A 22,781-nucleotide genomic window follows, 5' to 3' on the forward strand; every position below is an offset into this window, starting at 1 on the left:
GGCGGGTTGTTTGTACGAAATTTTGCTACGATCGAGACGAGTGGTACAAATAAGGAGCAGAATGACTCAAGTATTTTAGAACACATTTATAATATTTATGTTTATTAGTGTAAAGTTATGTTAGTGAACTAAATGTTGGATAATGGTACATCGAGATCAAAGGGTGACGTCAAATTTTAAGTTATAATAACACTACAAAATCAATTGATATGATTTAATTATTAGTGGTCACTGACAAATAACCCATCATGCCCATGGAATTGAGAGCAATATTAGAAGTTCCAGGAGGTTCTATCAGTTCCCATTATCAGCAATAAGTTCCTACGTCGGATAAGAATCGCAAATTTCCGTAAACTCTGAGTAATATACTCATATAGGCCATATATATGTCGATTAGTGTATGTCTTCAATGGGCCTCCGTACAAAAAGTAAGGGAGACAGCAACTTAGTGATTTGATATTTCTAATAATGACAAGTGTGAGAATTGAGATAATGGTATGGATTTCAAAAAGTTTCTATGACGGCTAAGCCTTTTAATTTGCTGTTTAACTTTGGTAATTTTCAGCTTCCATAAAAAAAATATTATATTTTAAATGGGCCACAGTACAAAGACTAAGAGAGTTAGACATATAGGTGTTTGCAAAATTGAAAGAATTCTTATGTGTATTTGTCATAAAAAATTTTAAGTTAGAAATAATTCAGATTTCATATCAGGTCGATTTGCCGCGAATGTGTATGCTGAGACGATTCGGCCCGATTTGACCCGAATCTGTATGCTAGTTGAATGTATAAGCTAAGTTCAGCCCGGTACTTCTATTTTTCATCTTGAAAACTAAAAATGTAAAAATTTTGAACTTTTCTTTCGTTTATTTGTAGAGAACAGTGATGGTGACACGGTTCATGCATGTAGACATTACATTCCTTTTTCCCAATAGCCTTTATAGTTTGCACAGGCATCTGTTTCTATCAATGGTAATAGTCGACTCTATTATAGAGAGAGTCGACTATTTATTGATAGAAACAGATTCCTGTGAGTCTAAGGTGTTTTCTATATTTTAAAAGAAACCTTATCGCTTATGATAAAATAAAAAAGCAATTGTTTTACTCCCTTGGTTTTAAAATTTATATCTGCTACCTTACTTATTTCTGGTTAGACAATTATTTATGTGTTTCAAAGCTCGTTCATTGAAATACCAAAAGAAATGTTTAACCAAAGATAAATGTAACTTATTAACTTAATCTTTTTCAGCTGAAGATAAATGGACCCTTCTAGTAATCATGCCTTCACCAAAATCAAAGTCTAACAAAAGTAGGAAATCCAAGACAAATCCTCAAAAGGTTCAAACTGTTGCGTCTATGTTCGCAAAACAAAACACTTTAAATTGGTTAAAACAAGGTGACAATGATGATGACGATGATGATTTTGTACAAATCACTAAATTTGAATCCAAATCCAAATATTTCAAACGAAAGAGCTCTGAAATGCAATCAGCCACACCAGAAAAAAATGATGGTGCCAGTACAGATGAAGGTGACAAACCCAATGGTATTAAGAAACGTAAATTGAGTTTAAGAAAATTGTCAGCGAAAGTTGAGAGAAGTCCAAAAAGTGATGATTCCGTGATAGTTTTGTCTGATTCTCCAGTGAAAATTCCAACAGAAAGACTGTCAAACTGTAGCCATCTCAAACCTGAATCCTCAAATAACAAATTATATTTTGATGAAAAAAATGCAGAGAGTTCATCAAGTTCCAGTAAAAAGACGAGACTTTCAAAGTCAAAATCAAAGAACAGAATTAAAGAAACTTCTGTTGGTATTGGTCACAGAACTGATTCTGATTCCAATATTCAGAATGGGAAAAAAGATGAAATTAGTGATGCTAGAAATTTAACAACTTCAGATTCAATATGCAACGATTCAAACCATTACAAAGATAGGTTATGCAATGGAGATCAAATTGAATCTTCAGAGAGTTTCTCCAGTTCAAATTCAGACGTCACAAAAACTGAACAAGAATTTCAAATTAAAGGTCAAAAATCGACAAATGGCCTCATTGACAACAACAAAGATGAAAATTCTAATAGTTCTAATGAGCTGCCACAGATTTCATGTGATGAAATGATAGAAAAAACTATGAATTCCAAAAATGAAAGAACATCTTCCAAGGACAAGAACTCGTTAAAAAACATCGAAGAGAAAAATTCCACTAAAACCAAGACTGATAAACCAAACAGAATTCAAAAGGTTGCAAAATCTAACAGTAGTCCAACAAGAACCAATAGAGGCCAATCCAGTAGTACCAAAAAATCATCAAAAAATGGCGTCAATGATTCACAAAATCTTGCAGAAGAAGAAAATGAGGAAGAAAATGGAAAAGAAGGATACAAAGTGCCATATTATTTAGAGAATTTTACCACCATTTTGAATTCTGTGATGGAAGATGAAAGCAATGTAAATTTATTTAATAAAGCTGATGTGAAAGTTATTGATCAATTTAGAATTCTTTCAGGTACTTTGTTTATTTCTTTGTTTTTTGAGACGGAGTGCTACAGGCTGCGCGTGTTAATGATCCCTTGGCAGTTGGAAATCAGAGAAGTGTAGCTTATGCTGTGCTCCTGGTAATACTCCCTCATTGCACATTGCATGGTGTAGCCCAATCATGTGCAGAAAAATAAGGCACAGTACTCCATTTAATTTCCCACTTTTAAAATCAGATATATCCAGCTTCTCTCAGATAAATCCTCTATTTTTTAAGGAGTGTATTATTATGAATTGAATTTCGAGCATGTGTTTTTCTTCACCATAGTCCACACAGAACTTCTGTTTATCTAAAATATTAATGTTATATCTTTTCAGAGAATGGTAAGAAATTATATGTACGATTATTCTCTAGAAAATTACAATGGTTGAACTGTGATAAAATCAAATATCCAGAAATATCAGCAGATTTAACTGAGGTTATTCAGGAATTGATTGATGCAGACTTTCTACATTCAGGTAGGTTCAGGAAACTGAAATAAAATGGATTCTCATGTCCCAGTTTCAACTCATCCATACATTAAGACTTGTGCCATGAAATGAGAGAAATAACTGTCAGGAGATCTTTAAGATACAGAGTCTGAAGCACAAAGGGTCTTGGGTCTTGAGTTTTTGCACCTTTGAAAGAGATCTACTACTCCTTAATGTAGGGGTGAAACAGAGTGAAAAATCTGAAAATTTTTCTAGGAAAATTTGTCTTGTAAGTATCATATTTACAAATTTCAATTTTGACCTTTAGTAATAATTTCTTTTTAAGAATCTGATCTAAATGATCTTGAAGAAACATTAAAGATATTGCCAGCCCCAAAATTAAAACAACTGGCTAAAAACTACTCTGTTAACTCAGGACAGCCAAAACCTCAGATCGTAGCAGATCTCATCAAGAAAACTAAACAGACAACCATTGAGGCTATGTTTGGAGCTAAAGGTGGTCTAACTAAAGATATGTTGAGCAAGTATGTTGGAAGTTTCCATTAATTTTTTATGTTTAAAGGAATTTTTAAGAGGTTTTCTAAACTTTTTATGTCTATCGGGGACACTTATAACATTTATTGAAACTATTCCAATTTTCAGTCGGATGTCTGTAGTATTTACAATTTCACTCAAACTAAGCGTTTAATGACATCACTCTCGATTTGAGAGTGGTTTTTAACCGTTATCTCCGTTAGAATTTAGATCTTATTATTGTAGGGCTAAGAAACATGCTGGACAATGTATTAAATTAAAAGACGAGGAAAGAAAAGTATTTGTACGAGTTTTAATGCTGTTTTCTGTTGTAACTTCTGTCCTAGATGAAGATAATGCTAATGGTGGACAAAGTCAATTGTTAGTAATTTTCAAATGTTATTTTCCTTAATAATTCAAAAACTTATTCCATTATTAATGACATCAATATTCATGAAAATAGAATATGCTAGTGCTGAAATTTGTAAGTAATTTTCAAGGATTATTTTCCTTAAGAATTGTTTGTAACTGTCGAGCAAGACCATGTTTTAAATGACAACTTTCGTGGATGAGTTTGAAATTGATGATATTTTGCTTAACATTTTTTCAATTATCTCCCTTGACTTATTCATATTATTTAAGACATTTTGTACGGAAAAGACATGTATACGCAAGCAATATTTTAAAATTTGTCCTGTTTGATTCTGCAGGTTTCAGATGTTGATGGTAAATATGGGTAAAGTTATCTATCCAGAATACACCATAAACAAACAGACCCAGATATTTCCTGACAGACAACATGTTCTATTGTAAGTGTTAATTTATTACATATTTTTCTGCACATTATTTGGACTGAAAATAAAATAAAATAAAATTATGGGGAAACAACTTATGTTCCTGAACACAGCTTAGCCTTCAATATTTTGGTTCTCATTTGTTAGCCTGACCAATGCTGACCATTGTCTGGGCTCATTCTGCCAAATACTGTTCTCACTCAATGAAAGGACAATTTCAGGTATGAGAAGGCATTACAATATGAAGCAGACATGATAAACTTCACAGAAAAATCAAAATGGGAAGATGCATATCAACTTTATTTAGTAGTGAAACAAGAATTTAGTAAAATACCAAAAAAGCAAAAAACGTAAGCTTCCGTTGATGTATCATTTTTCTGATTGACTGTAATGTAAGAGATGACAGTCGAGGTTAAAGTGACAATAAACTGAGGCGCTGTCTGCTGTTAACACTATAGATCCCTTGACAAAGAAATGTGGCTGTTCTGGCAAAATTGCTTTGCACACCGTGTGACATTTGCCTGTCCTTATTAGCCCAATAGGTGCAGAAAAGTAGGACATGAAATTCATTTAATGCAAAGGCGTTTACCAATCTTTATAAGCCCAATAGTCCTTTATATGACGTTGCCATCTTTTTATTAGAAGACATAATTTGCATATAGAACCTCGCTTTCAGTGTTTCAAAAACGAGGCATGAACAAGTTCTATAGTTGCAGAAAGATAGGGCATATACTTTTATTTTCTTCATTTCCAGTTTTGAGAGTAAATTACCAGATTTCCTACGTCGATATACAGTGGGATATCAACTTGTTCGAATATTGAGTCAAGGCATCGAGATATTACAACGCCGTAAAGATTATCATGGTGCCATTGAACTCATAGAATCGTTACTACAGCAACAGATATATTGTTTAGATTACCATGGTTACTGGTGGGAGAGACGAGTTCTCAATCTTGGCACTCATCTAAAAAAACCTCAGGAGGTAAACAACATTTCCTGCTTTCCTTGCTGTTCTGCAGGCCTGTCTGTCAACATTTCTTGTCAGCACGATTTAATCTTCAGATTTGAGGGGATTCTTTTTACTAAATCCATATCATTTTGTGTGCATTACCTTGCCAGACATGCTATCTTTTGATATTTTACATCCACAGGCTCTGGAGTTAGTGAAGAAAGGAATGGCGGATGAAAATGTTCGAGGTGGTCATCGTTTAGCTTTATATCAACGAGCTGAGAAAATCTGTCAAACGACCAGTTTAAAGATAAAACATAGATTGACTGAATTTACACATGAAGAGGTTATAGTGGCACCTAAGGTAATAATGACGTTATCAATTTGTTTTAGAAATATTGAAAATGTATAAATATCAGATTAAGAAATATGACATGAAGGTATTGTATCAAATTTTTAATTGGTAAAAAAGAGGACAAAAGCAAACAATATCAGTCTATATGAAAGAAAAAAAACAACAAGTTCATGAGGATCTTATCTCTACAGCAGTTCCTTGGCTAAACCTTGTGTCACTAATCTTTCCTGGATTATCGGTAAACTTATGATATACCCACATGGTAAAATTGATGATCAAGAACCTACGTTTCAAAAGAAGATTGATTTAATTGTTTTGAAATATATTTAACAGACGACAGTTGAAGGAAGAATAATACCATACAGTCTTCCTGGTGTCAGACATCAGTTTATGACTCAAGACTCGTATTTTAATGGTAAGGGACTGGATGAACAAGTCACTATGTGTAATGTGGAACAGGTTGTTCTAGACTACTATAAACAAGATTATCCAGAAGGTTGGTGGTTTAACTAATTAATAATGAAAATGCATATAAGTAGTTAGAAGTAAAAATATTAATAGATCTGAAGAAAGAAAGTGAATTTGATTCCATTTTGAGGTGACAAATATAAGTTTGTGTTAAATGTAAAGCCATTTTATGTATTTTCTTGTCTTGTTTATACCATCTACATCAATAAATAAACATAGTTTAAAAAAAATTTACATACCAAAACAATTTTTACTCTTCCTAAATACTTGACAAATATCAGTATCAAACTCTTATTATTTCAGGTTTACATGCAGAAGGAGCTATCATCTCAACCCTGTTCTCTCTGTTTTTCTGGGATATATTATTTATGGATGTACCAGACGCCTTCCATAGTTTCTATCAGACTAATCCACTGGATAAAATGAGTCTCGAGTTTTATAAACGACGGAAAACTGAAATAGATGATAGACTGGAATGGCTTGAAAATAGTACTACCGAGGTACGTGTTTAGGTTTTTCACAGGTGAATAAGATTGTTCTTGATAGATATAGGTAGTTGATGCATGTTCATTAGTTTTTTGTCTATCTAAATGGCTGTTTACGGTGCTCTCAATCCATAGCATTTACCAGTTGCGTGTGATTGTGAATAATGAAAGTGGTCATGAGATGCGTTCGAAATTTATGTCCTCTATTCTTATTTGCATTAATATGCAACTGGTGATTGCTATGGTGTGACAGCCACTAGAGGAGTTGTATGTATCTTATTTGATAAATTTCAGGAACTAAATGAACGAAGTAGAGAGACGTGGGAAAAGAATTGTGATAAGACGTGTGCTGGTATAAACTGGGAGAGATTACAGAGTATTGAATATATACAGGTGAGGTCTACAGTAGTTTATATCTCTAAATCTGTATTACTAGCCAATCAGACATTTACTTCCTAATTCAGTATGTCTATATCAGATAGCCCAGAAAAACGTGTTAAAATTCCTTGTCTAAAGTTTCAACGCCGAAAGTTGGTATACTGGTATATATTTATGTGATTCCAGGGTTTAATAGATTGTATTGGAGGTAAACTATTATCTGGTATTCTATCACGCTACGCTAAAGATCCTCGCCACACTCGAAGCGGATTCCCTGATCTTACTATCTGGAATACTGAAAATAAAACATTTAAGGTAGGAATTTGTCACATATTATGTTATTTTAATTGGCACACTGCATCCTAACACAATTCTAAGTAGCGTTTTGATCTTTGTATTTTAAGGACAGTGTGCACCAATTTATGCAGTTTTTAAAGCTTGAAAGTGAAAGAAAATCAGGAAAGACACAAATTGAACTTTGAGGCAAAGGAAATATGTTGTAGCTCTGTGACCTAACCACATGCTTTCAAAGTGTATTGTGGTCTATGAAAGCAATTCCATATGGTTCTTCGTAGCTATTCAAGTATGTTCAACACAGAATTACTATAGCCTTGTTAGATCACTTTGAAGTAATTTGAATTATTTGACTTTATGTTGTAGATTGTAGAAGTTAAAGGGCCAGGAGATAGACTGTCACATAAACAGATTTTATGGTTAAGTTATTTATTAAAGATAGGAGTGGACGCTGAGGTCTGCCATGTTAAAGGTATTTGTATTGATTAATCATCTTGTTGTCATAGGAACACATGAATCTGGAGGTGAAGTTTTATAAATGTTAAATCTCAGGCACCAGATGTATTGATTATACAATCCATGAATAACGAGAGAGTACAAATATTACTAAAGTTTAAAAAGGGGATGCGCGTTATATTCGCAGTTATATGGTATTCAGTTGGGGAAAATATACCTCATGTAAAGAGTTCATTTAAGAGGAATCATCTACATCCATCTTCATAAACCCAATCAGGAGAAGAAATCTTCTGTCATTTTCATATTCTCTGAATTTCTCATCAAATTAGTGAGAGAAAACCCAGTATTCTTGTATTTTCAGCTGTTGGAGCCAAGAAACTAAAAGCTGGAACTTGAAGAAGAAATATTTGCAATAGTTTGATGCATATAAAGGCAGCATAGATCTTTTCTTTAACTCTCTGAACATTTTGCTTTCATAATGCCTTACATATTCATCTTTACAATAACTCTCAGCTAACTATCTGAAAATGAAGCGGTATAAACCTGGCATTGAACACAAAGTGTCCAAGTTATATTAATCACTTTATTGATGGCTTCCATGCCATTGAATTATATACAACCATATTTTGTGTTATTTTTGTGGTTGCTAGGGTTACAAGAGTACAAATTGAAGAATCTTTACAACACACTCAGGAACGAAAAAGTCAAGAATCTGTATTAGAAGTTATTGATGATAATCATAAATTAATGTTTTAAGCAATCTCATTGGCCTGTTTTTGTTTGAGCTATATTATCCAATGAGAATTCATCAAGAAAATTTATTTAATTAATGCAAACTCATTGAACAAGAGCTACCTCAATTTTTTACAAAAAAAAAATTGGGCTTTAAATATTAGCATAGCATTATTTTCTCTTTTATGTATAGTGCAGATAGTCAATTATTTTTGTACAACCAGTAGCAGTTCCCTGTTATTTTGTGATGGAAAGTCTAGATACATAGTTCTGGCTAGTATAATTCAATAGAATGTAAAGAATATTACTGGCCTACACTTTATTTGAATTGTTTATTATGTTTTTTGTTATGTGGAATTGATAAAATTTATGAAAGTTGTGATATTGTCCATCTCAAATTAAAATTTTTATCTGTATATTTTGAAAGAACAAAGCATTTATTTATACTATAAAATCATATATGAAGGTTTAGTTGTTGTCTGAAGTCCTGACTATAATCTCCCTTGTTGTACTCTTCTGTATAGAAGTAAAAAAACTGATAAAAATATTGCGGGGAAAGGTTGTCAAATAAATAGCCTTTCTTGTGAATAAAATATCTTGAGCCAAACCATTGGGAATACCGGTCCTGCAAAGTCGGTTTTTGCCATGTAACCAATTGCTACATTAAACATATTGCTTTCTGATCCTTAGTGAACTTTGAGTCGTAGATATTTTGCATTAGACTGAGGCCATGTTGATATTCAATCATTGAATGGACGTTGTTTAGGAATTTGTGAATTTCCCTTCCTTGCCTTTCATTTAACTGTTCCCTAATTCAATCTCAGAGTTTAAACTTACTGTCTACAAGCAAGACATAGGCATTTATCAATGTATGATGCTTGGATATTTTGAAATACTATCTAGAAGCCTAACAACAGTTTAATTCTACTGTTGCAAGACCAATAGACTAATGATTCTACAGTTGAAGACCATTCCACACTTGAACCAATGGAGTGCAGATGGCTAAGATTAAAGTCTCTTCATCAGCAAATATTGTCAGGGAGCCCTCTCAATACATCAACTGATGAATCAAAACAACTGACTCTAGAATTAAAAGTGCTCTTAGGCTTGGAAATTGGACAGTGTGAGAAATTCCCTTCAAGATGCCTGCATTGTCATCAGTTACTGGCTCTGACTGTCCTTAAAATGATGTTTGAAATCCCAAGTGGATGTGGAAGTGGCTGTAGTCAGTTTTTCACAGCTTTGGAACCAGTCTTGGTAAGTTCTCTTGTCTGTTATGTCTGAGAGTGATAGATCAGATACAGTCATGCAGTGACTTTGGTCTTAAGGACGAAAATGGCAGTGTTTTGGGATTTTCTGTAGATCATCTCTAAAGAAGAATCCAGCAACTTGCAGGTTAATATCAATTGTTAATTAATTTCATAGGCCTATTTTGGAGATAACAAATACTAGGCTTGTAATTGTGCATAATATGTATGTTGGGATTCTTTTTCAGATGAAGAATATGTTCAGTAAAGATGAGTTCATAAGATATTCAACTCAAAAATTTCTAGTGGTTGTAATAAAATCAGATAACGTATCAGTATGTATGCCTCCCTATTACATTAATTTAACATTTTAGGATAAGGGCTGTTTTCCATCTTAAAGAGGCTGTAAAAGGGTTTCAAACTCTTTATTTTTGTTGGACACTGCATCTAAACGTGCCCTTAGGTGCCATAGCTACTTTTGCATAAGTCAATTATGGTTAAGCATTTCTATAATTACAGGTACTATAGACACCTGGAAAAATGGGAGTCAAATAGAAGCCATAAATGGCAACAATACACATAATTTTAGCTTTAACTGTATAAATTACCAAGAACCTTCCTTAAAGAATATTAAGGGTAATAAAATGAGTTAAAATTGAAATTATTTCTTTTCAGGACACCGACAAATCCCGAATTTTGAATGCACTCTGTGAAAAGTTAAAAATACCAGATTCACCGAAAGAAATGAAGATAATCTTACAACTATTCAGTCAAGTTATGTCAAGAAAAAATGGAGAAATGGTTAACAAAGTAGCGTTTGAAATTCTTCAGAAAAATCTTCCTGGAATTTTTATGTAGCATCAATGCATTTAAAGTGTTTCGATTTCGCCCACGACTTTTACACATTATTAGTAAAAGTGACTAAATACATAAATCAGCAACCAAATTACGTGGAACTTTTGAAGGAAATTTTCAGTCGAAATCATATTAAATGGGTTCAAATCTTACTGAAAAATTTACAGTCCTCTGAAGAAAATATTTCAACCAGAAAACTCTTGAATTTTTTCAATACCCTACTCTGCTACAGTGAGAAATTAGTGTTACAGAAAAAAATAAACGAATTTTATCATGACTTTTATTTGGGATTTTTGAATGAAGTGTGCAATAGTGAAACAAGTTTTAAATTGAAGACACGTCATGATGGTTTTATGGGTGGCATCACAGAACAGTCTATCACTGACTTTCCCACAACTAGAAGATTTGTTTTGGTTGTATTTAAGGCTGTTGCTGTGGTGATGAAAAGCAATGGCTGCCTTGCAGGTAAAATAGTTTACTTTCTTACATTTTCATTTATAAAGATAAGGAACACAATCCAAGTTCTTAAGTTTAACTAGAACAAACCAAAACTTCCTTAATCACAAAATGTTAATGTACTACAAATGTCAGGTAATTGTAAACTGCTAAACTTTTATTACTGCCTTATACACTGGAGAAATAACTTTGTAAACCCTAGCAAAATTCAAATTTGAAAGCAATGAATGATGGTGTTTGATATCTTTTAGAATTGGTGTCAAAGATAAAAGTTCTCCTGAGTAAAATGAGCACCAATCTATCTAATGATGACAGTTTAACAGTAGAAAGATTAAATTGGTTATATGTGGTATTTGAAGAGCAAGATGATGCCTATATAGAATGTTTATTATGTTGTTTAGATACACATATTTCAGACAGGTTAGTATTAAAACTTTTATCTGATTGAAAACAAACAATGACACTGGAATAGCTCAGTCTGGTTATCTTGATATCAAAAGAAAGAAAAATTTGAACAGCGCTTACATGCCACCCCATTAATTCACAGCGTAACTTGGATATTTTAGCAGGTGTGCTCCGTTATCCAGGACTCTAGATTCAAATCCTTAAAAGCAAGAAAACTAGAAACTAGTTAATTTAACTGTGGGTCATCCGAAAGGGATACTCTGTACATAATAGGGCCCTGCTTTACACAATTGGAACTAAGATCAAATTCAGGGCCTATTATGTATAAAATTTAAGTCTTGTTTTCATAAAAGTTTAACTTATTTTGCAGAGATCCCCTTTTCAGTCCTTACCCACTCTTCTTCCAGTTTTTAGAAACTTTTGATTTCGATACAAGCATAGTAATGGATTGGCTTGTCTCCCCTGAAACATGTTTTTTACTCTATATATCCAGACTTCTAAAAGTAATCCTTTCTGAATGGACTTTGTTTGTGAAGGCTGCTCATGATAGATATCCCCAAAATTGTGGACATGATTCAATTGCCAACACATTGTGTAAAAATAAAAAGGGGTACAATTATGCAGGGAAAGTCCAAGATGAAGTAGCCACTCCCAACCAAGGCACGCAAATTGACCTAAATCTGGTCGGTAAAGGCCCAGTTAGTGAAACCGTCGCAGAGACTAATAGTGAAGGATCTTCTCAAGACCAAATTGCCTCCCTTAGTCAAGGCTTGTCAGCCATTATGGCATATAGCGATAGCGACAGTGATGAAATGAAAATAATCCATCCATCCAATCAGAAAGCAGTATTTCAAAACACAGCCAATTGGATACGAGTTTTAAATCATGTGACAATTCAAAATCAGCATCTATCCAATCAGAAACTGATATATCATGTGACAATTCAAAATCGGCATCTATCCAATCAGAGGGCGATATAATATCATGTGACAGATCAAAATACGAATCTATCCAAACAGTATCCAGCAGTATGTCATGTGACATGAAGTGTTTAGATCATGTGATGAGTTTATTGATACATGTGAGAATCCAGATAGAAAGACTGGTAAATCAAGACTTGTTTCCCTATAATCCAGCCCATTTATTGTCATTGATTTCACAATGTGAAGATTTATATGAAAGCTGATAAACATATTTTCTTTACGATCAAGTGTTATTGTTTCATATCAAATTTAAGGCCTCTTATCATATCTGGAGTGTTCGCAACACCAAATCTAACACAATACAGACAACAAATTCCCAAGTGCTCATGGAGAATGGGCACCTGGCCACGTATTCTCGAAACGATCTTAGCGCTAGGATGTCCTAGAATCAATGTCAGAAGATAAGAATCTAGGACATCCTAGCCCTAAGATTGTTTCGAGAACACGTGGCCAGGACCTTGTTTTTCAAAAATTCTTTCCATAAATTCAAGCGCAGAGAAATTTGGATCGAAATTCTTATTTCTTGAAAGAAACAAACAGACTGTGGTATATAAAATCTTTTTTTGACAAAATATATACAACTGTACATCTTACGTAATATATACAACACAATAAACTGTCTATCTTCTATATCGAAAACGTTTAAAATGGAACCATAATTGAAATATATTATTCTGAAACTGACAACGGAAACCTCTTTTATACGAATATTCCCATTCTCTGTTTACAACTTTAAACGCAATATCCTGAAAGATAAGAATTAAAAATACTTAAGTTCAGAGTTTCTCAGCTGGCCCCACATGCCACTTTATTGATTTATAATAAAAACCTTTCAGCTTCAAGGGGTTTAGCAGTCTCCAACCCTACAATATGCTTGCTTCGTTCCCTACATGTGTAAGGTCTATGGAGCTGTGGCAATTCCAAACATGATAAGGGGAATTTACAAATAGTTGCACTCAATTAAAAATTATGGATATGAGTATAACACTTACTTCATATGGAGCACTAGCACGAAATCTTAATATAGCAAAATCTTTCTCGTTTTCACAGGGTGTCTGAAATAGAAAAAACATCAACCAAGCTATTATAAACATGAAAAACCTCTTAGATTATCATGAGTCTATCCGACGGACCCAATAAAAGATAAAACATCCAGTATCAGGACAATCTATCTAAAGCATTCAACATTTATGAAGGACTTAGATAGTAAACCTATCAAATTCACTGCATAGGAGCTAGAAGACTTCAATGACTCGAATATAAATCTAGTAAGCATAGTATTAAAATGTCCTCAGATATTGACAGTTGAAATTAATGAGATAAAAGAGAGTAAAGCATAATAACTTACTACTGTATATTCTGGAGTTTTAGCTTTATCTATTAGATCTGGATAGAAGATCTACAACAAAACAAAACAGGTTATTAACTTCATTTTCTATACTACATTTATTTTCTATCAGTTAGATATTATTAGCAGCCTTAGCGATTGCGATGTCATAAGCCCCAAAATTTTTAGCAAAATTGCAAGAATCAAGGAGCTCTATTGAAATAGGATCGATGCTTTCAGAGAAATAAAACTATGTGGTCTAACTTACATTAAATTTATATCCCTGAACAATTTTTGGAGGTGGATTATCAATATCATAATGAGTTTGGTTATATTTGTTCCATTCAAAACCCTGAAAAAAATTATAAATAAAGTTTGAAAAGTTTCTACATTGAATTTTAATGTAACTGTAAGAAAGGAATGAAGCTTCAATGATAACAAATTCTCTAGGTTACAGTCTTCTATTAAATAATCCCTGATCAACCTTTTATAATCCTTCTTATAAGAAAACTTACCGTGTGGACTCTGTTAAAGAATCGTGGTTTACGAGGTCGGTATTTATCAGACCATAAGAAAGCCTGGTTGTCCAAAGCTACTTCGACACTGAATGTGGCCTCATCATCATTCATCCCTTCTCTGGCTTTCTTCTCAAACTCTGTCTCACCATCCAACTGGAAGGAAGGAAAGAGAAATCCACTTAAAAGATAAAAACAACCATTTTGACAAGGATTACAACTTGATTTCAGATCTTTTCCACTAGCTGGTCCTTGAATTGACTTTTTGTCATGGATCTTTCTTAGATTAACCATAGCAATTTATAGCTGGATTGACTTGAAAATGAGAAAAATTTAACTTGTATGTGATTACCAGACTTTCACATACTGACCTGGATTAGAACCCACAACCACCCTTTGTTCGACATAACCAAGCAAATGACATCAAATTCTAATGATCAAGCCATCTGTGCTTCAGTCTGTCTATATATATTCAGAAGAACATAATGAGCAAGTGTATTAAATTCTTTAAAACAGATTCCAATTCTCACCCTGACTTTACCAGTACTAAGAACTTGACTTCTAGCTAACTGTAGTTTCTGGAGGTCATCAACTGGTTCGTACACTACAGCATCAATATCCAGGTTTGAGGGTTTGATTAGTTTCGGTGAATAACACCCTACTTCATATTCATCTATAAAACTCTGTTCTAGATCAGCTTCTGTTATCAATTCTTCACTGGAATAGACAGGATAGGGATTGAACAGAAAATAGTTAACAGATCATAATTGACATTAATGTCAAGTTTTCAACTTCGGCTTCACATGATACCAGCCCTTTATCCTCTCCCTTTTTCCTCCATATCTCTATCTCTATAGCCCCTTCACTTTTGATAAAACTAAAGTCTAACTTACTCAGATTCTTCTTCAGCCTCGTTAGCTTCCTCCTGATCTCCATCTTGTTTCTCCTCCTTCACTACAACATTCTCCGTGTTGACTTGTGATGTTGACGGCTGTTGTTCCTCTTCTACTTCCTGTTTCACCTCAGGTCTACTTTCAGTTTCTGATTGTGATGGTGTTGAAACACGACTAGTACTGTCTTCTTGTTTAACAGGAAATAAAGGGTCTGGCTCTATCCCTTGCTGTAATGAAAATACACAGTACCAAAAAGTCATGCTTTTTTCTGACATATTCTACTAGGTGATTAGGTGCAACGGGCTCAAATCCTCCTCTTGGTAAGAATATTCTGATGCCACAGCCAGTGCTTTCGTGAAAACTGTGTATCTACTAATATTTTGGACCCTCTATTTCAACTAACACTAATTTAAAAGAAAATTTATTAAAATCAAACTGCATTTATAGATAAAACCTACCTCTCGTTTTAACTCCTGTAGTTTTTGTTTTAAAACATCCTGATGTCGTTCTCTAAGTCTTGTTCGAGCCGTGTGGGCTGTCAGCTGCTGCAATAATGACTCCCAATAACCTACATGCAAATAAATGTCAGAGGGGTTAACATGGGAAAAGTGTGTAATTGTTTGGAAGTGACAATAAATTGTGCTCCGCAAGAAAAAAGATCCCTAGTTGGAAATTGAAAGAGTAGGTTTAATATGAAGCTGCCCTGGCAATAAGTTAACTCATTGCTCACAGCAAGGCATTCAGGTGCTTTTCATTTAATTTACTACTAACAAATCAATGGCGTATTAATGACCTACAACACCAGGCAAACCAAATTAACATCCACTGGTGTCAGCCAGCAACAAAATACAAACTAGAAAATAAAAGAGAAATATTCAGTATTCAGCTTACCAATATCAATGCCTTCACCACCCTCTAGTTTAGTTTTAATCTGTTTTTCTAGTAATTTTAATTGGTTGGTAGACTTTCCTTTGAACATATCAGCTACTTCTGATGATACAGCTTGATTGATACCTTCTCTTCTATCTCCATAATATTCTAATAGGAAATATAATGACATTTTGATTTAGAAAATTTATTTAGTAAAATTGGAGAAAAACTAGAAGAGAAGATAAATATTGTGATAATTTTTTCTAGAATTGGTTCAAATATATTCTTTCTCTAATTTCTTCTAGAGATAACTTATTCTATTTTTAAATCAAAGGCCATAATTTCTTGGTTTGGAACATTGTTATCTCTCTCAGCCAATGACTTTGTTATTCCAAATCATGACATTATAAATATAACAACAATTCAATGTTATTTTCAAATTTTGTTTTGAATTGTTATGCAAAAAAGAATCTACTTTAACAAACTCACCGCGACTAGAGGTATCTAGTTTACGTAATTTATTCAATTCATCTTGAGTTACTGTGATAATATCTCTCCAATAGTCAGCGTTCTTGCCCTGCTCTAGTTCTAAATATACTTTAATATCTTCTAATAAATCTTCTAGATCAGTTATAGTTAATCCCTGTATAATACAGTAAATATAAGTATATATATTTAGGAAAGTTGAAGCACTTATAAGGTACAGGGATGTAAACAGTTTATAATCAGGTAACTCTCAAAACTATTATTTTACTTTGAGATTGTATGAAACCTAATTGGCACTTAAAAAGTAAATCGGTATGAAAATAATTTACTATGAATCTTATATTATGACAAAATATACCTATTTATCTTATGTTCAAAATGCTCCAAAATTCCAAACAAATCGTTGTATTTTCTCTGATGACTTTTAATAAAACAGTAAAACAAATAATTTTTTTTATAAATATTGATACTTTGTAGGGAACATGGTTGAAAACTGGGTGCTGATCTATCAATATTTGTAAAAGAATTTAAACTGTTCTCAACTTACATTTAAATAGGTATATGGCTCATGCATTTCAATAGCTAATTTATCATCTTCAGCACTGATATATTTAGCTAATAAATCTATTGGTTTAGCTGAAAAAATCAGAAATAATAACCATATAGACCTTAGTCAGTTGATTATGCTAGAGGAAGGTCAGTTATTTTCTAAACATATACTTAATATTATCTTGTTTATATGGACATATCATATATATACTGGTATATATACTTATTTTCAAATGTTTATATATTTGTAAGTAAAGACATCAAAGAAATTCCGTGTAAATTGACTTTAAAACCACAATAGAAGCACCAGAGTGTTAAATGAGTTTAATGACCACAGAACATGTAACTGCCAGTTTTTGTTAAGCTTTATCAATATTTTCAGAAGTGACATTGCTTTTCAAAATGTTGAAATCCTTTCAAGAAGCGCATTACGAACCTACCTCTTCCATCTTGTATTCTAATCTGTGATCTCATTTTAGCCTGATTTAAATGGAACTGGAATAAAAATTTCAAAATTTAAGTTTTCAGTATGACTTCTATAAACTAGAAGTTAGTCAGCTGTTTTTGTCATTTATAAAATCGTATTCTATAAGTTCAGATTTTTAATTAAGACTGACTGTAAAATTCGTAAAGATTCTCATAATCATCAAGAGAAAACTTACACTGTCTTCCTGCAATTCCCATTCTCTATAATATTCAGCCTCTTTATCTCTCTGTAACATTTCCTACATAAAAAAATACAATATGATTTAATTTACAAGTTCAGATTAATAATTAGTTAAATGAATTTATAGGAATTGAATTATCTATTCATCAACAACTTTACTGACTTAATAATAAGGTATATACTCTTTACCCTTTCTTGATCTCTCTCTTCTAGTTGTTTTTCTCTTTCTTGTCTTCTTTTCTTCACCTTCTCCAATTCTCTCTAAACAAATTATAGAACAGAAAATAAAAACTGTGTATTTTGTAATTTTGTATATAAAATAGTTGTAAAGCAAAGTTAAAATAGAATTTTTTAGTAAAGAAAATTGGAAATCAAAGGAAAATTATTTTGAAGCTGGTGCTTAAAGCAACTCCCTTTTTCCTTACCCGATTCTCAGCCATTTTTATTTTGTTATGTCTCTGTAACTCTACAGAGGTGATGTCTTTCTTTCCTTCTTTATCCAGTTTTTTACCCCAAACAAACGTGTTCATCAAATGTTCATCACCGAATGGATTGTCAGCATTCGAATATCCCTGAAAACATGAATCAATAGTTTTAATACATCAAAGGCATAAAGAAAACCTTGTAACCTTACTCTGCAGCAAGTTTCATTTACTGCCGTCATTAAACCAAGTCCCTTTATCAATAAATTGATGGGATTGTGGCTCACTTTATCCTAATAGCTTTGTATGTGGCAGTGACTTTTAAAGAGATTGTTTAAAGGTTTTCTTCACTTCATATGTGTAACAAGACACTGATCTATTTGTAATAACAAGCACGAAAGCTGCTGATAATTTATAACTTTAACTTAGCACTTCTATAATCACAGAAATCACTTAACATAGCATTAGCTTATAGAAGCCATAAATAGCTCTGATTTACACAAAGGACTAGTAAACCGCTTTACATTCCCAAAAAGATGTTTGTCAAAAGGCACATCCTAAATGATGTAAGTTTTGAATCAAGACTTCATTACTCACCAAGTAATCTTGATCCCATCCCATATCTTCCTTCCTTTTTCTTTCTTTCAATTCCTAGATAAAATAAAAAAAAATCTAAAATGTTTGCTGAGTCTTATGTTGTTTCGAAATTTTTTTATTTTACTTCAAATATCATGTTAAAAAAAGAAAAACAAATGCTACCTTTTTAGCCAATCTTCTGGCCCTTTTTTCTTCTGGTGTCTCAACAGCTTTTAATAATTCCTTTTCTCTTCTGAAAACATAAAATATCAAGTTGAAAGTGAGAACAGAAATTCACAAAAAAATAAAATCCTTTCCAAATGTTTTTTTCTTAATCAGTATTGGGCATTCTGTTCTGTGTCAGTCTATTTCATACAAAATGTGATATACTTTCAGAAGAAAATTCTCGTTATGCAACATATACTGTACAATGAACATAAAATGCAGAATTTACAGCATCATTTGCTTTCTCAGGGCTTTTCATTACCTCAGTTCTTCTTTAGTCTTTTCCACCCTTTTCTTTTTACGATCTGGGGAGCTAGATTCACTGCGTCTTCTGTGATGTTTTTTGGATTTGTGTTTACTGCTTTTATGTTTTGGAGAACGAGATCTACTGGAATCCGAGCTACTTGAATCAGAAGATGACCTAATTAACAGAAAGAAACATGTTTAATCACCCGCATAAATGAATTTTATATGGCTGTCCATGCCAGCTTCCAAATAACAAGATACCTTTTTATGTGATGCAAAAATCTGCCACAAGTTGTCTTATTACATTATTAGGGTTTTTAATTTTATAAGCTAAATTAAGGGGGGTTGCAATGTATTTACCTTCTTCTGTCCTTCTTTCGTTTATTGTGTTTTTCAGGTCTATCTCTAGACCTGGATCTATATCTGCTCTTTTTCTTTTCCTTGCCCATTTTCAGACTCAATTATTGAGATCTTGAGATATTTAATTCAATATTTATTTCGACGAAAAACTAAATTTCGAACGTGGGGAAAAAGTATAAACAAAGTATAGATTGTCCAGACGTAATTTCCATGGAACAAAGAGAGGAATTTCAGTCTTGACAATCAAGAAGTTACGATGAGACCATTTTAGTTCTTTAAATTAGAGAGTATTTTCAAGGTAAGTAATTCATTGGTCTTGTACAAAACTACAAAATTTCATTGAAGAACGAAACAATTGTATTAGTCTTTATCCAGCTCTAAAAGATAGAAAATCAAAGAGGAAAGAATTGTTATAAAAAGCAACCTCTTAAACTACTAAAAACAATAACCAAAATCTGAAATATAAATCTGCGTTTCATTTGACGTAAATTTAGGAATGTCCAAAAGCAAGATGGCAGCCTCCATAGCATGTAAACAGTTCAGAATATTTCACAGATATAAACACCTTTATCTAGTCAAACCAAGGTTGACATATTCGTCTGCAGCTGATCCAAGACAAAATTCAAATGAAGAAATTAGTTATCCTCCTGTCAAGCCGAGGTATCCTCCAGGAAACTGGGGAAACTTGAGCGAAAAATTAGCATGGAAAAGACATGATCACATGGACAAAGTCAACCAATTGGAAACAGTCAAAGAAAGAATTCAGTATTTGACCAAACCAAAAAGAAAATATAGGAAACTTCCTACATATTTGCGAAAGCCTAAATTGTTAGAATTTCAAACTTTTATCACGAAAACGCATACGATCGCTGGGTTACCTGAAATTTATAACCAAGTCAAATTGGATCCTGAGCTTCTAAAACAAACCAGAGCGTTAATTGAAGAGGAGTTGTTATTGGAATACGATAAACTACATCGATTTAGACAATTTCGCAGTCGTAGACTTGAAGACCATAAGATGATTAGAGATATGACATTTGTAAAAAATATGTTGAATCGTCTCATTCCAACATTGTTTAAGCACAATTCTGATTTGATCATGGCACGAGTTGATGAAGATATTGAAGTCAAGGCATTCTGGGATAGACAATATCAGTTAGATAACGCTGGAGGAAAGTATAATAAAGATCATGATAAAGTTATCATTCAAGATTGGATTCATGCTAGTTATATCAATGATTATCAAATACGAACGGAATTCCCTCTGCCGGAGGTAAAAATAGCTTTATTAGGTTTACTATAAGGTTAACTACTGGTGTTAATGGCAAGGCAGAGCATATTTAACATTCTGGAACATATGGCCAAGAGGCATTCTTCAAATTGGTTTTGTCAACCCAGAATTGCTTTTTGTGATCTATATTATATATATATACCAACAAATGCTTTTAACACTTTGCAGGGCTACAATTTGTACAATTATTTCATGCTATGAGATTAAAAAAAAAAATTTTTCATTTAGTATTTTGCTGCTTGGGCTTGCAGTAATAAAATGAATTTCTAAAATTTATGGCCCTTCTTCAGTCAGCCATGTATTTGGCATACCACCTTCCCATCATTTTAAATGGATATGCATTTACTTTTTTTCAGTTTGTACCATTTGCTGATGCATTGTGTCAAAATGAAGATTTTCCTTCAATACCATATTTTACTACAGGTTTTGGTATACCGTTATTGTTATGGGAAACAGATAGAGATGTCACACCAGGTATGATTAATGTCCTGTCACCTAATCACTCAATAAAGGAAAGTTTGTGATGACTTTATAAAAATATGACAAGGCCAATAAAGCTTATATATTTATTTATATTAATAATGTGAAGTGGTTTTTACATTAACCCAATAGAGGAAGTTATGCTATATCAGAATTTAGATCATTAAGTAAATATCTAGATTCTGTTAAATTCTGTATTTTGAATGATTATGAGACATGAGAATAAGTTCTACTTGTCTAACTTCAGTCGGGAAGCAGGCTGAAAATCGGTCAGTTGTCTGATGATCGTATAGCGTGAAACTCTGAGTAACAACATGTTTTTAGGTTTTGTTTTATTATTTCTGAATGATTATTATGTATATTTTAGGTTTTCATTGTGGTGATCCGTGTGAATTTGGTTTAGTCAGTTTCAAAAATAGTACGATATCAAATTCTAATTTGAGGAAATTTAGCTCTGAAGTGATAGAAGATATGAAATTAGGGTTCGCTGTGGCCAATTCCTTCACTTGGCTGTTAGGACAAGCATATTATCAAGGTAAGCCATCCTTTGTACAGTTTGTACCCTTTAGTTACTTGCGACACTCAGATGGGTCGTTCGATTGGTGAGGTCTGGATGTTCAAGACTTATGGAATCAACTGGACGTTCAATGAAACAAGAGAATTCAGAACACATTCCTTATACCAAAAAGATAATAGGTGCTGATTATTCAATATGGGATAGAAAAGGAAATAGATAGGCAAATTATGTGACATTATTCCGCTTCGATTTGGGGCAGAATTGAAACTGATGGAAGCTGTTCAGAACTTCCCAATTGAGCGCAAACAGAGTAAACAGAGCATTTGATTAGTTGAATATTTTTAAAGGTATTTTTCCTCTTAGAATGCACATAAAATTTAACTGAATCATCAGCAAGTTTTAATTAATTTTTTTTCCAGGTTTTCACCATTTATGTGACATCACTTATCCCTTAGCAACACAAACTGTCCTTACAGACGGCAAAGCATTCTCGTTTTACGCTTATCAACTTAACACCATTGAACTAGGGAAACAGAACAATTGTAATCCCTACCAGAATATCTGTTGGCATAAGAAGGAACAGAATCTATATGAGAAAGTGGAGGACGGAAAAGTTATTGGTCTTAACGACAATGTTTGTGAATTGATTCTGAAAGTTTTATTAAGGAAAACACAGAACCGAGGAATCAACATGAAACCCACCCTGCCGTTATCCTATATTGAGATGATTGAAGTCGAACCTGTGCATATCGGACGTGAAGGGTTGCCCGTCCCAGAGGATGTAAATGAAGGGGGGGAAGAAGAGCCAGCCAAACAAAGTGGAGACTTTGATGTGTGAACATTTTGAAATAAAAGAAATTTTGTATGAATTTTTAGCACATCTCTGTACGTTGTTTTATGTGGAAAGAAAGAAGAAAACTGGAATTAATTGGAAAAGTCATGGCCCTTTTGTGCAAATTCATAGTAAAATACACCTAAACTAATATAGCCATGAACTAAATATTGATGTTAAATTG

At 33.0% G+C, this 22,781-nt stretch overlaps 5 protein-coding genes across 5 annotated transcripts; 4 read left to right on the forward strand and 1 right to left on the reverse strand.

The window, feature by feature from the left end:
• Positions 1-1,278: 1,278 nt before the first annotated feature.
• LOTGIDRAFT_157864 (hypothetical protein) lies at positions 1,279-8,059 on the forward strand (the record flags this gene model as incomplete). Its single annotated transcript, XM_009050456.1, has 14 exons — positions 1,279-2,509; positions 2,857-2,997; positions 3,296-3,494; positions 3,730-3,864; positions 4,194-4,292; positions 4,499-4,627; positions 5,032-5,260; positions 5,430-5,591; positions 5,916-6,078; positions 6,354-6,550; positions 6,830-6,928; positions 7,100-7,228; positions 7,574-7,679; positions 8,025-8,059. The coding sequence occupies 14 exons, from the start codon at positions 1,279-1,281 to the stop codon at positions 8,057-8,059; spliced, it is 3,054 nt and encodes a 1,017-aa protein (XP_009048704.1).
• Positions 8,060-9,382: 1,323 nt separating this feature from the next.
• Positions 9,383-10,500, forward strand: LOTGIDRAFT_157865 (hypothetical protein; the record flags this gene model as incomplete). Its single annotated transcript, XM_009050457.1, has 3 exons — positions 9,383-9,652; positions 9,891-9,977; positions 10,318-10,500. The coding sequence occupies 3 exons, from the start codon at positions 9,383-9,385 to the stop codon at positions 10,498-10,500; spliced, it is 540 nt and encodes a 179-aa protein (XP_009048705.1).
• A 581-nt stretch (positions 10,501-11,081) lies between these two features.
• On the forward strand, positions 11,082-12,338 carry LOTGIDRAFT_157866 (hypothetical protein; the record flags this gene model as incomplete). Its single annotated transcript, XM_009050458.1, has 3 exons — positions 11,082-11,088; positions 11,205-11,373; positions 11,729-12,338. 3 exons carry the CDS (start codon positions 11,082-11,084, stop codon positions 12,336-12,338), a joined length of 786 nt encoding a protein of 261 aa, XP_009048706.1.
• A 623-nt stretch (positions 12,339-12,961) lies between these two features.
• On the reverse strand, positions 12,962-19,566 carry LOTGIDRAFT_157867 (hypothetical protein; the record flags this gene model as incomplete). Its single annotated transcript, XM_009050459.1, has 19 exons — positions 12,962-13,087; positions 13,334-13,396; positions 13,690-13,740; positions 13,937-14,020; positions 14,184-14,339; positions 14,714-14,900; positions 15,077-15,303; positions 15,535-15,644; positions 15,968-16,114; positions 16,436-16,589; positions 16,980-17,068; positions 17,422-17,476; positions 17,644-17,706; positions 17,838-17,909; positions 18,074-18,220; positions 18,668-18,721; positions 18,830-18,899; positions 19,134-19,274; positions 19,478-19,566. 19 exons carry the CDS (start codon positions 19,564-19,566, stop codon positions 12,962-12,964), a joined length of 2,085 nt encoding a protein of 694 aa, XP_009048707.1.
• A 2,120-nt stretch (positions 19,567-21,686) lies between these two features.
• Positions 21,687-22,459, forward strand: LOTGIDRAFT_98700 (hypothetical protein; the record flags this gene model as incomplete). The annotated part of the gene is made up of 2 exons (XM_009050460.1): positions 21,687-21,783; positions 22,185-22,459. Coding segments are annotated over 2 exons (372 nt in total), but the record flags the coding sequence as incomplete, so codon positions are not given.
• Between the last annotated feature and the right edge of the window lie 322 nt (positions 22,460-22,781).

Source organism: Lottia gigantea (assembly GCF_000327385.1).
Source record: "Lottia gigantea unplaced genomic scaffold LOTGIsca_15, whole genome shotgun sequence".
Lineage (NCBI taxonomy): Eukaryota > Metazoa > Mollusca > Gastropoda > Lottiidae > Lottia > Lottia gigantea.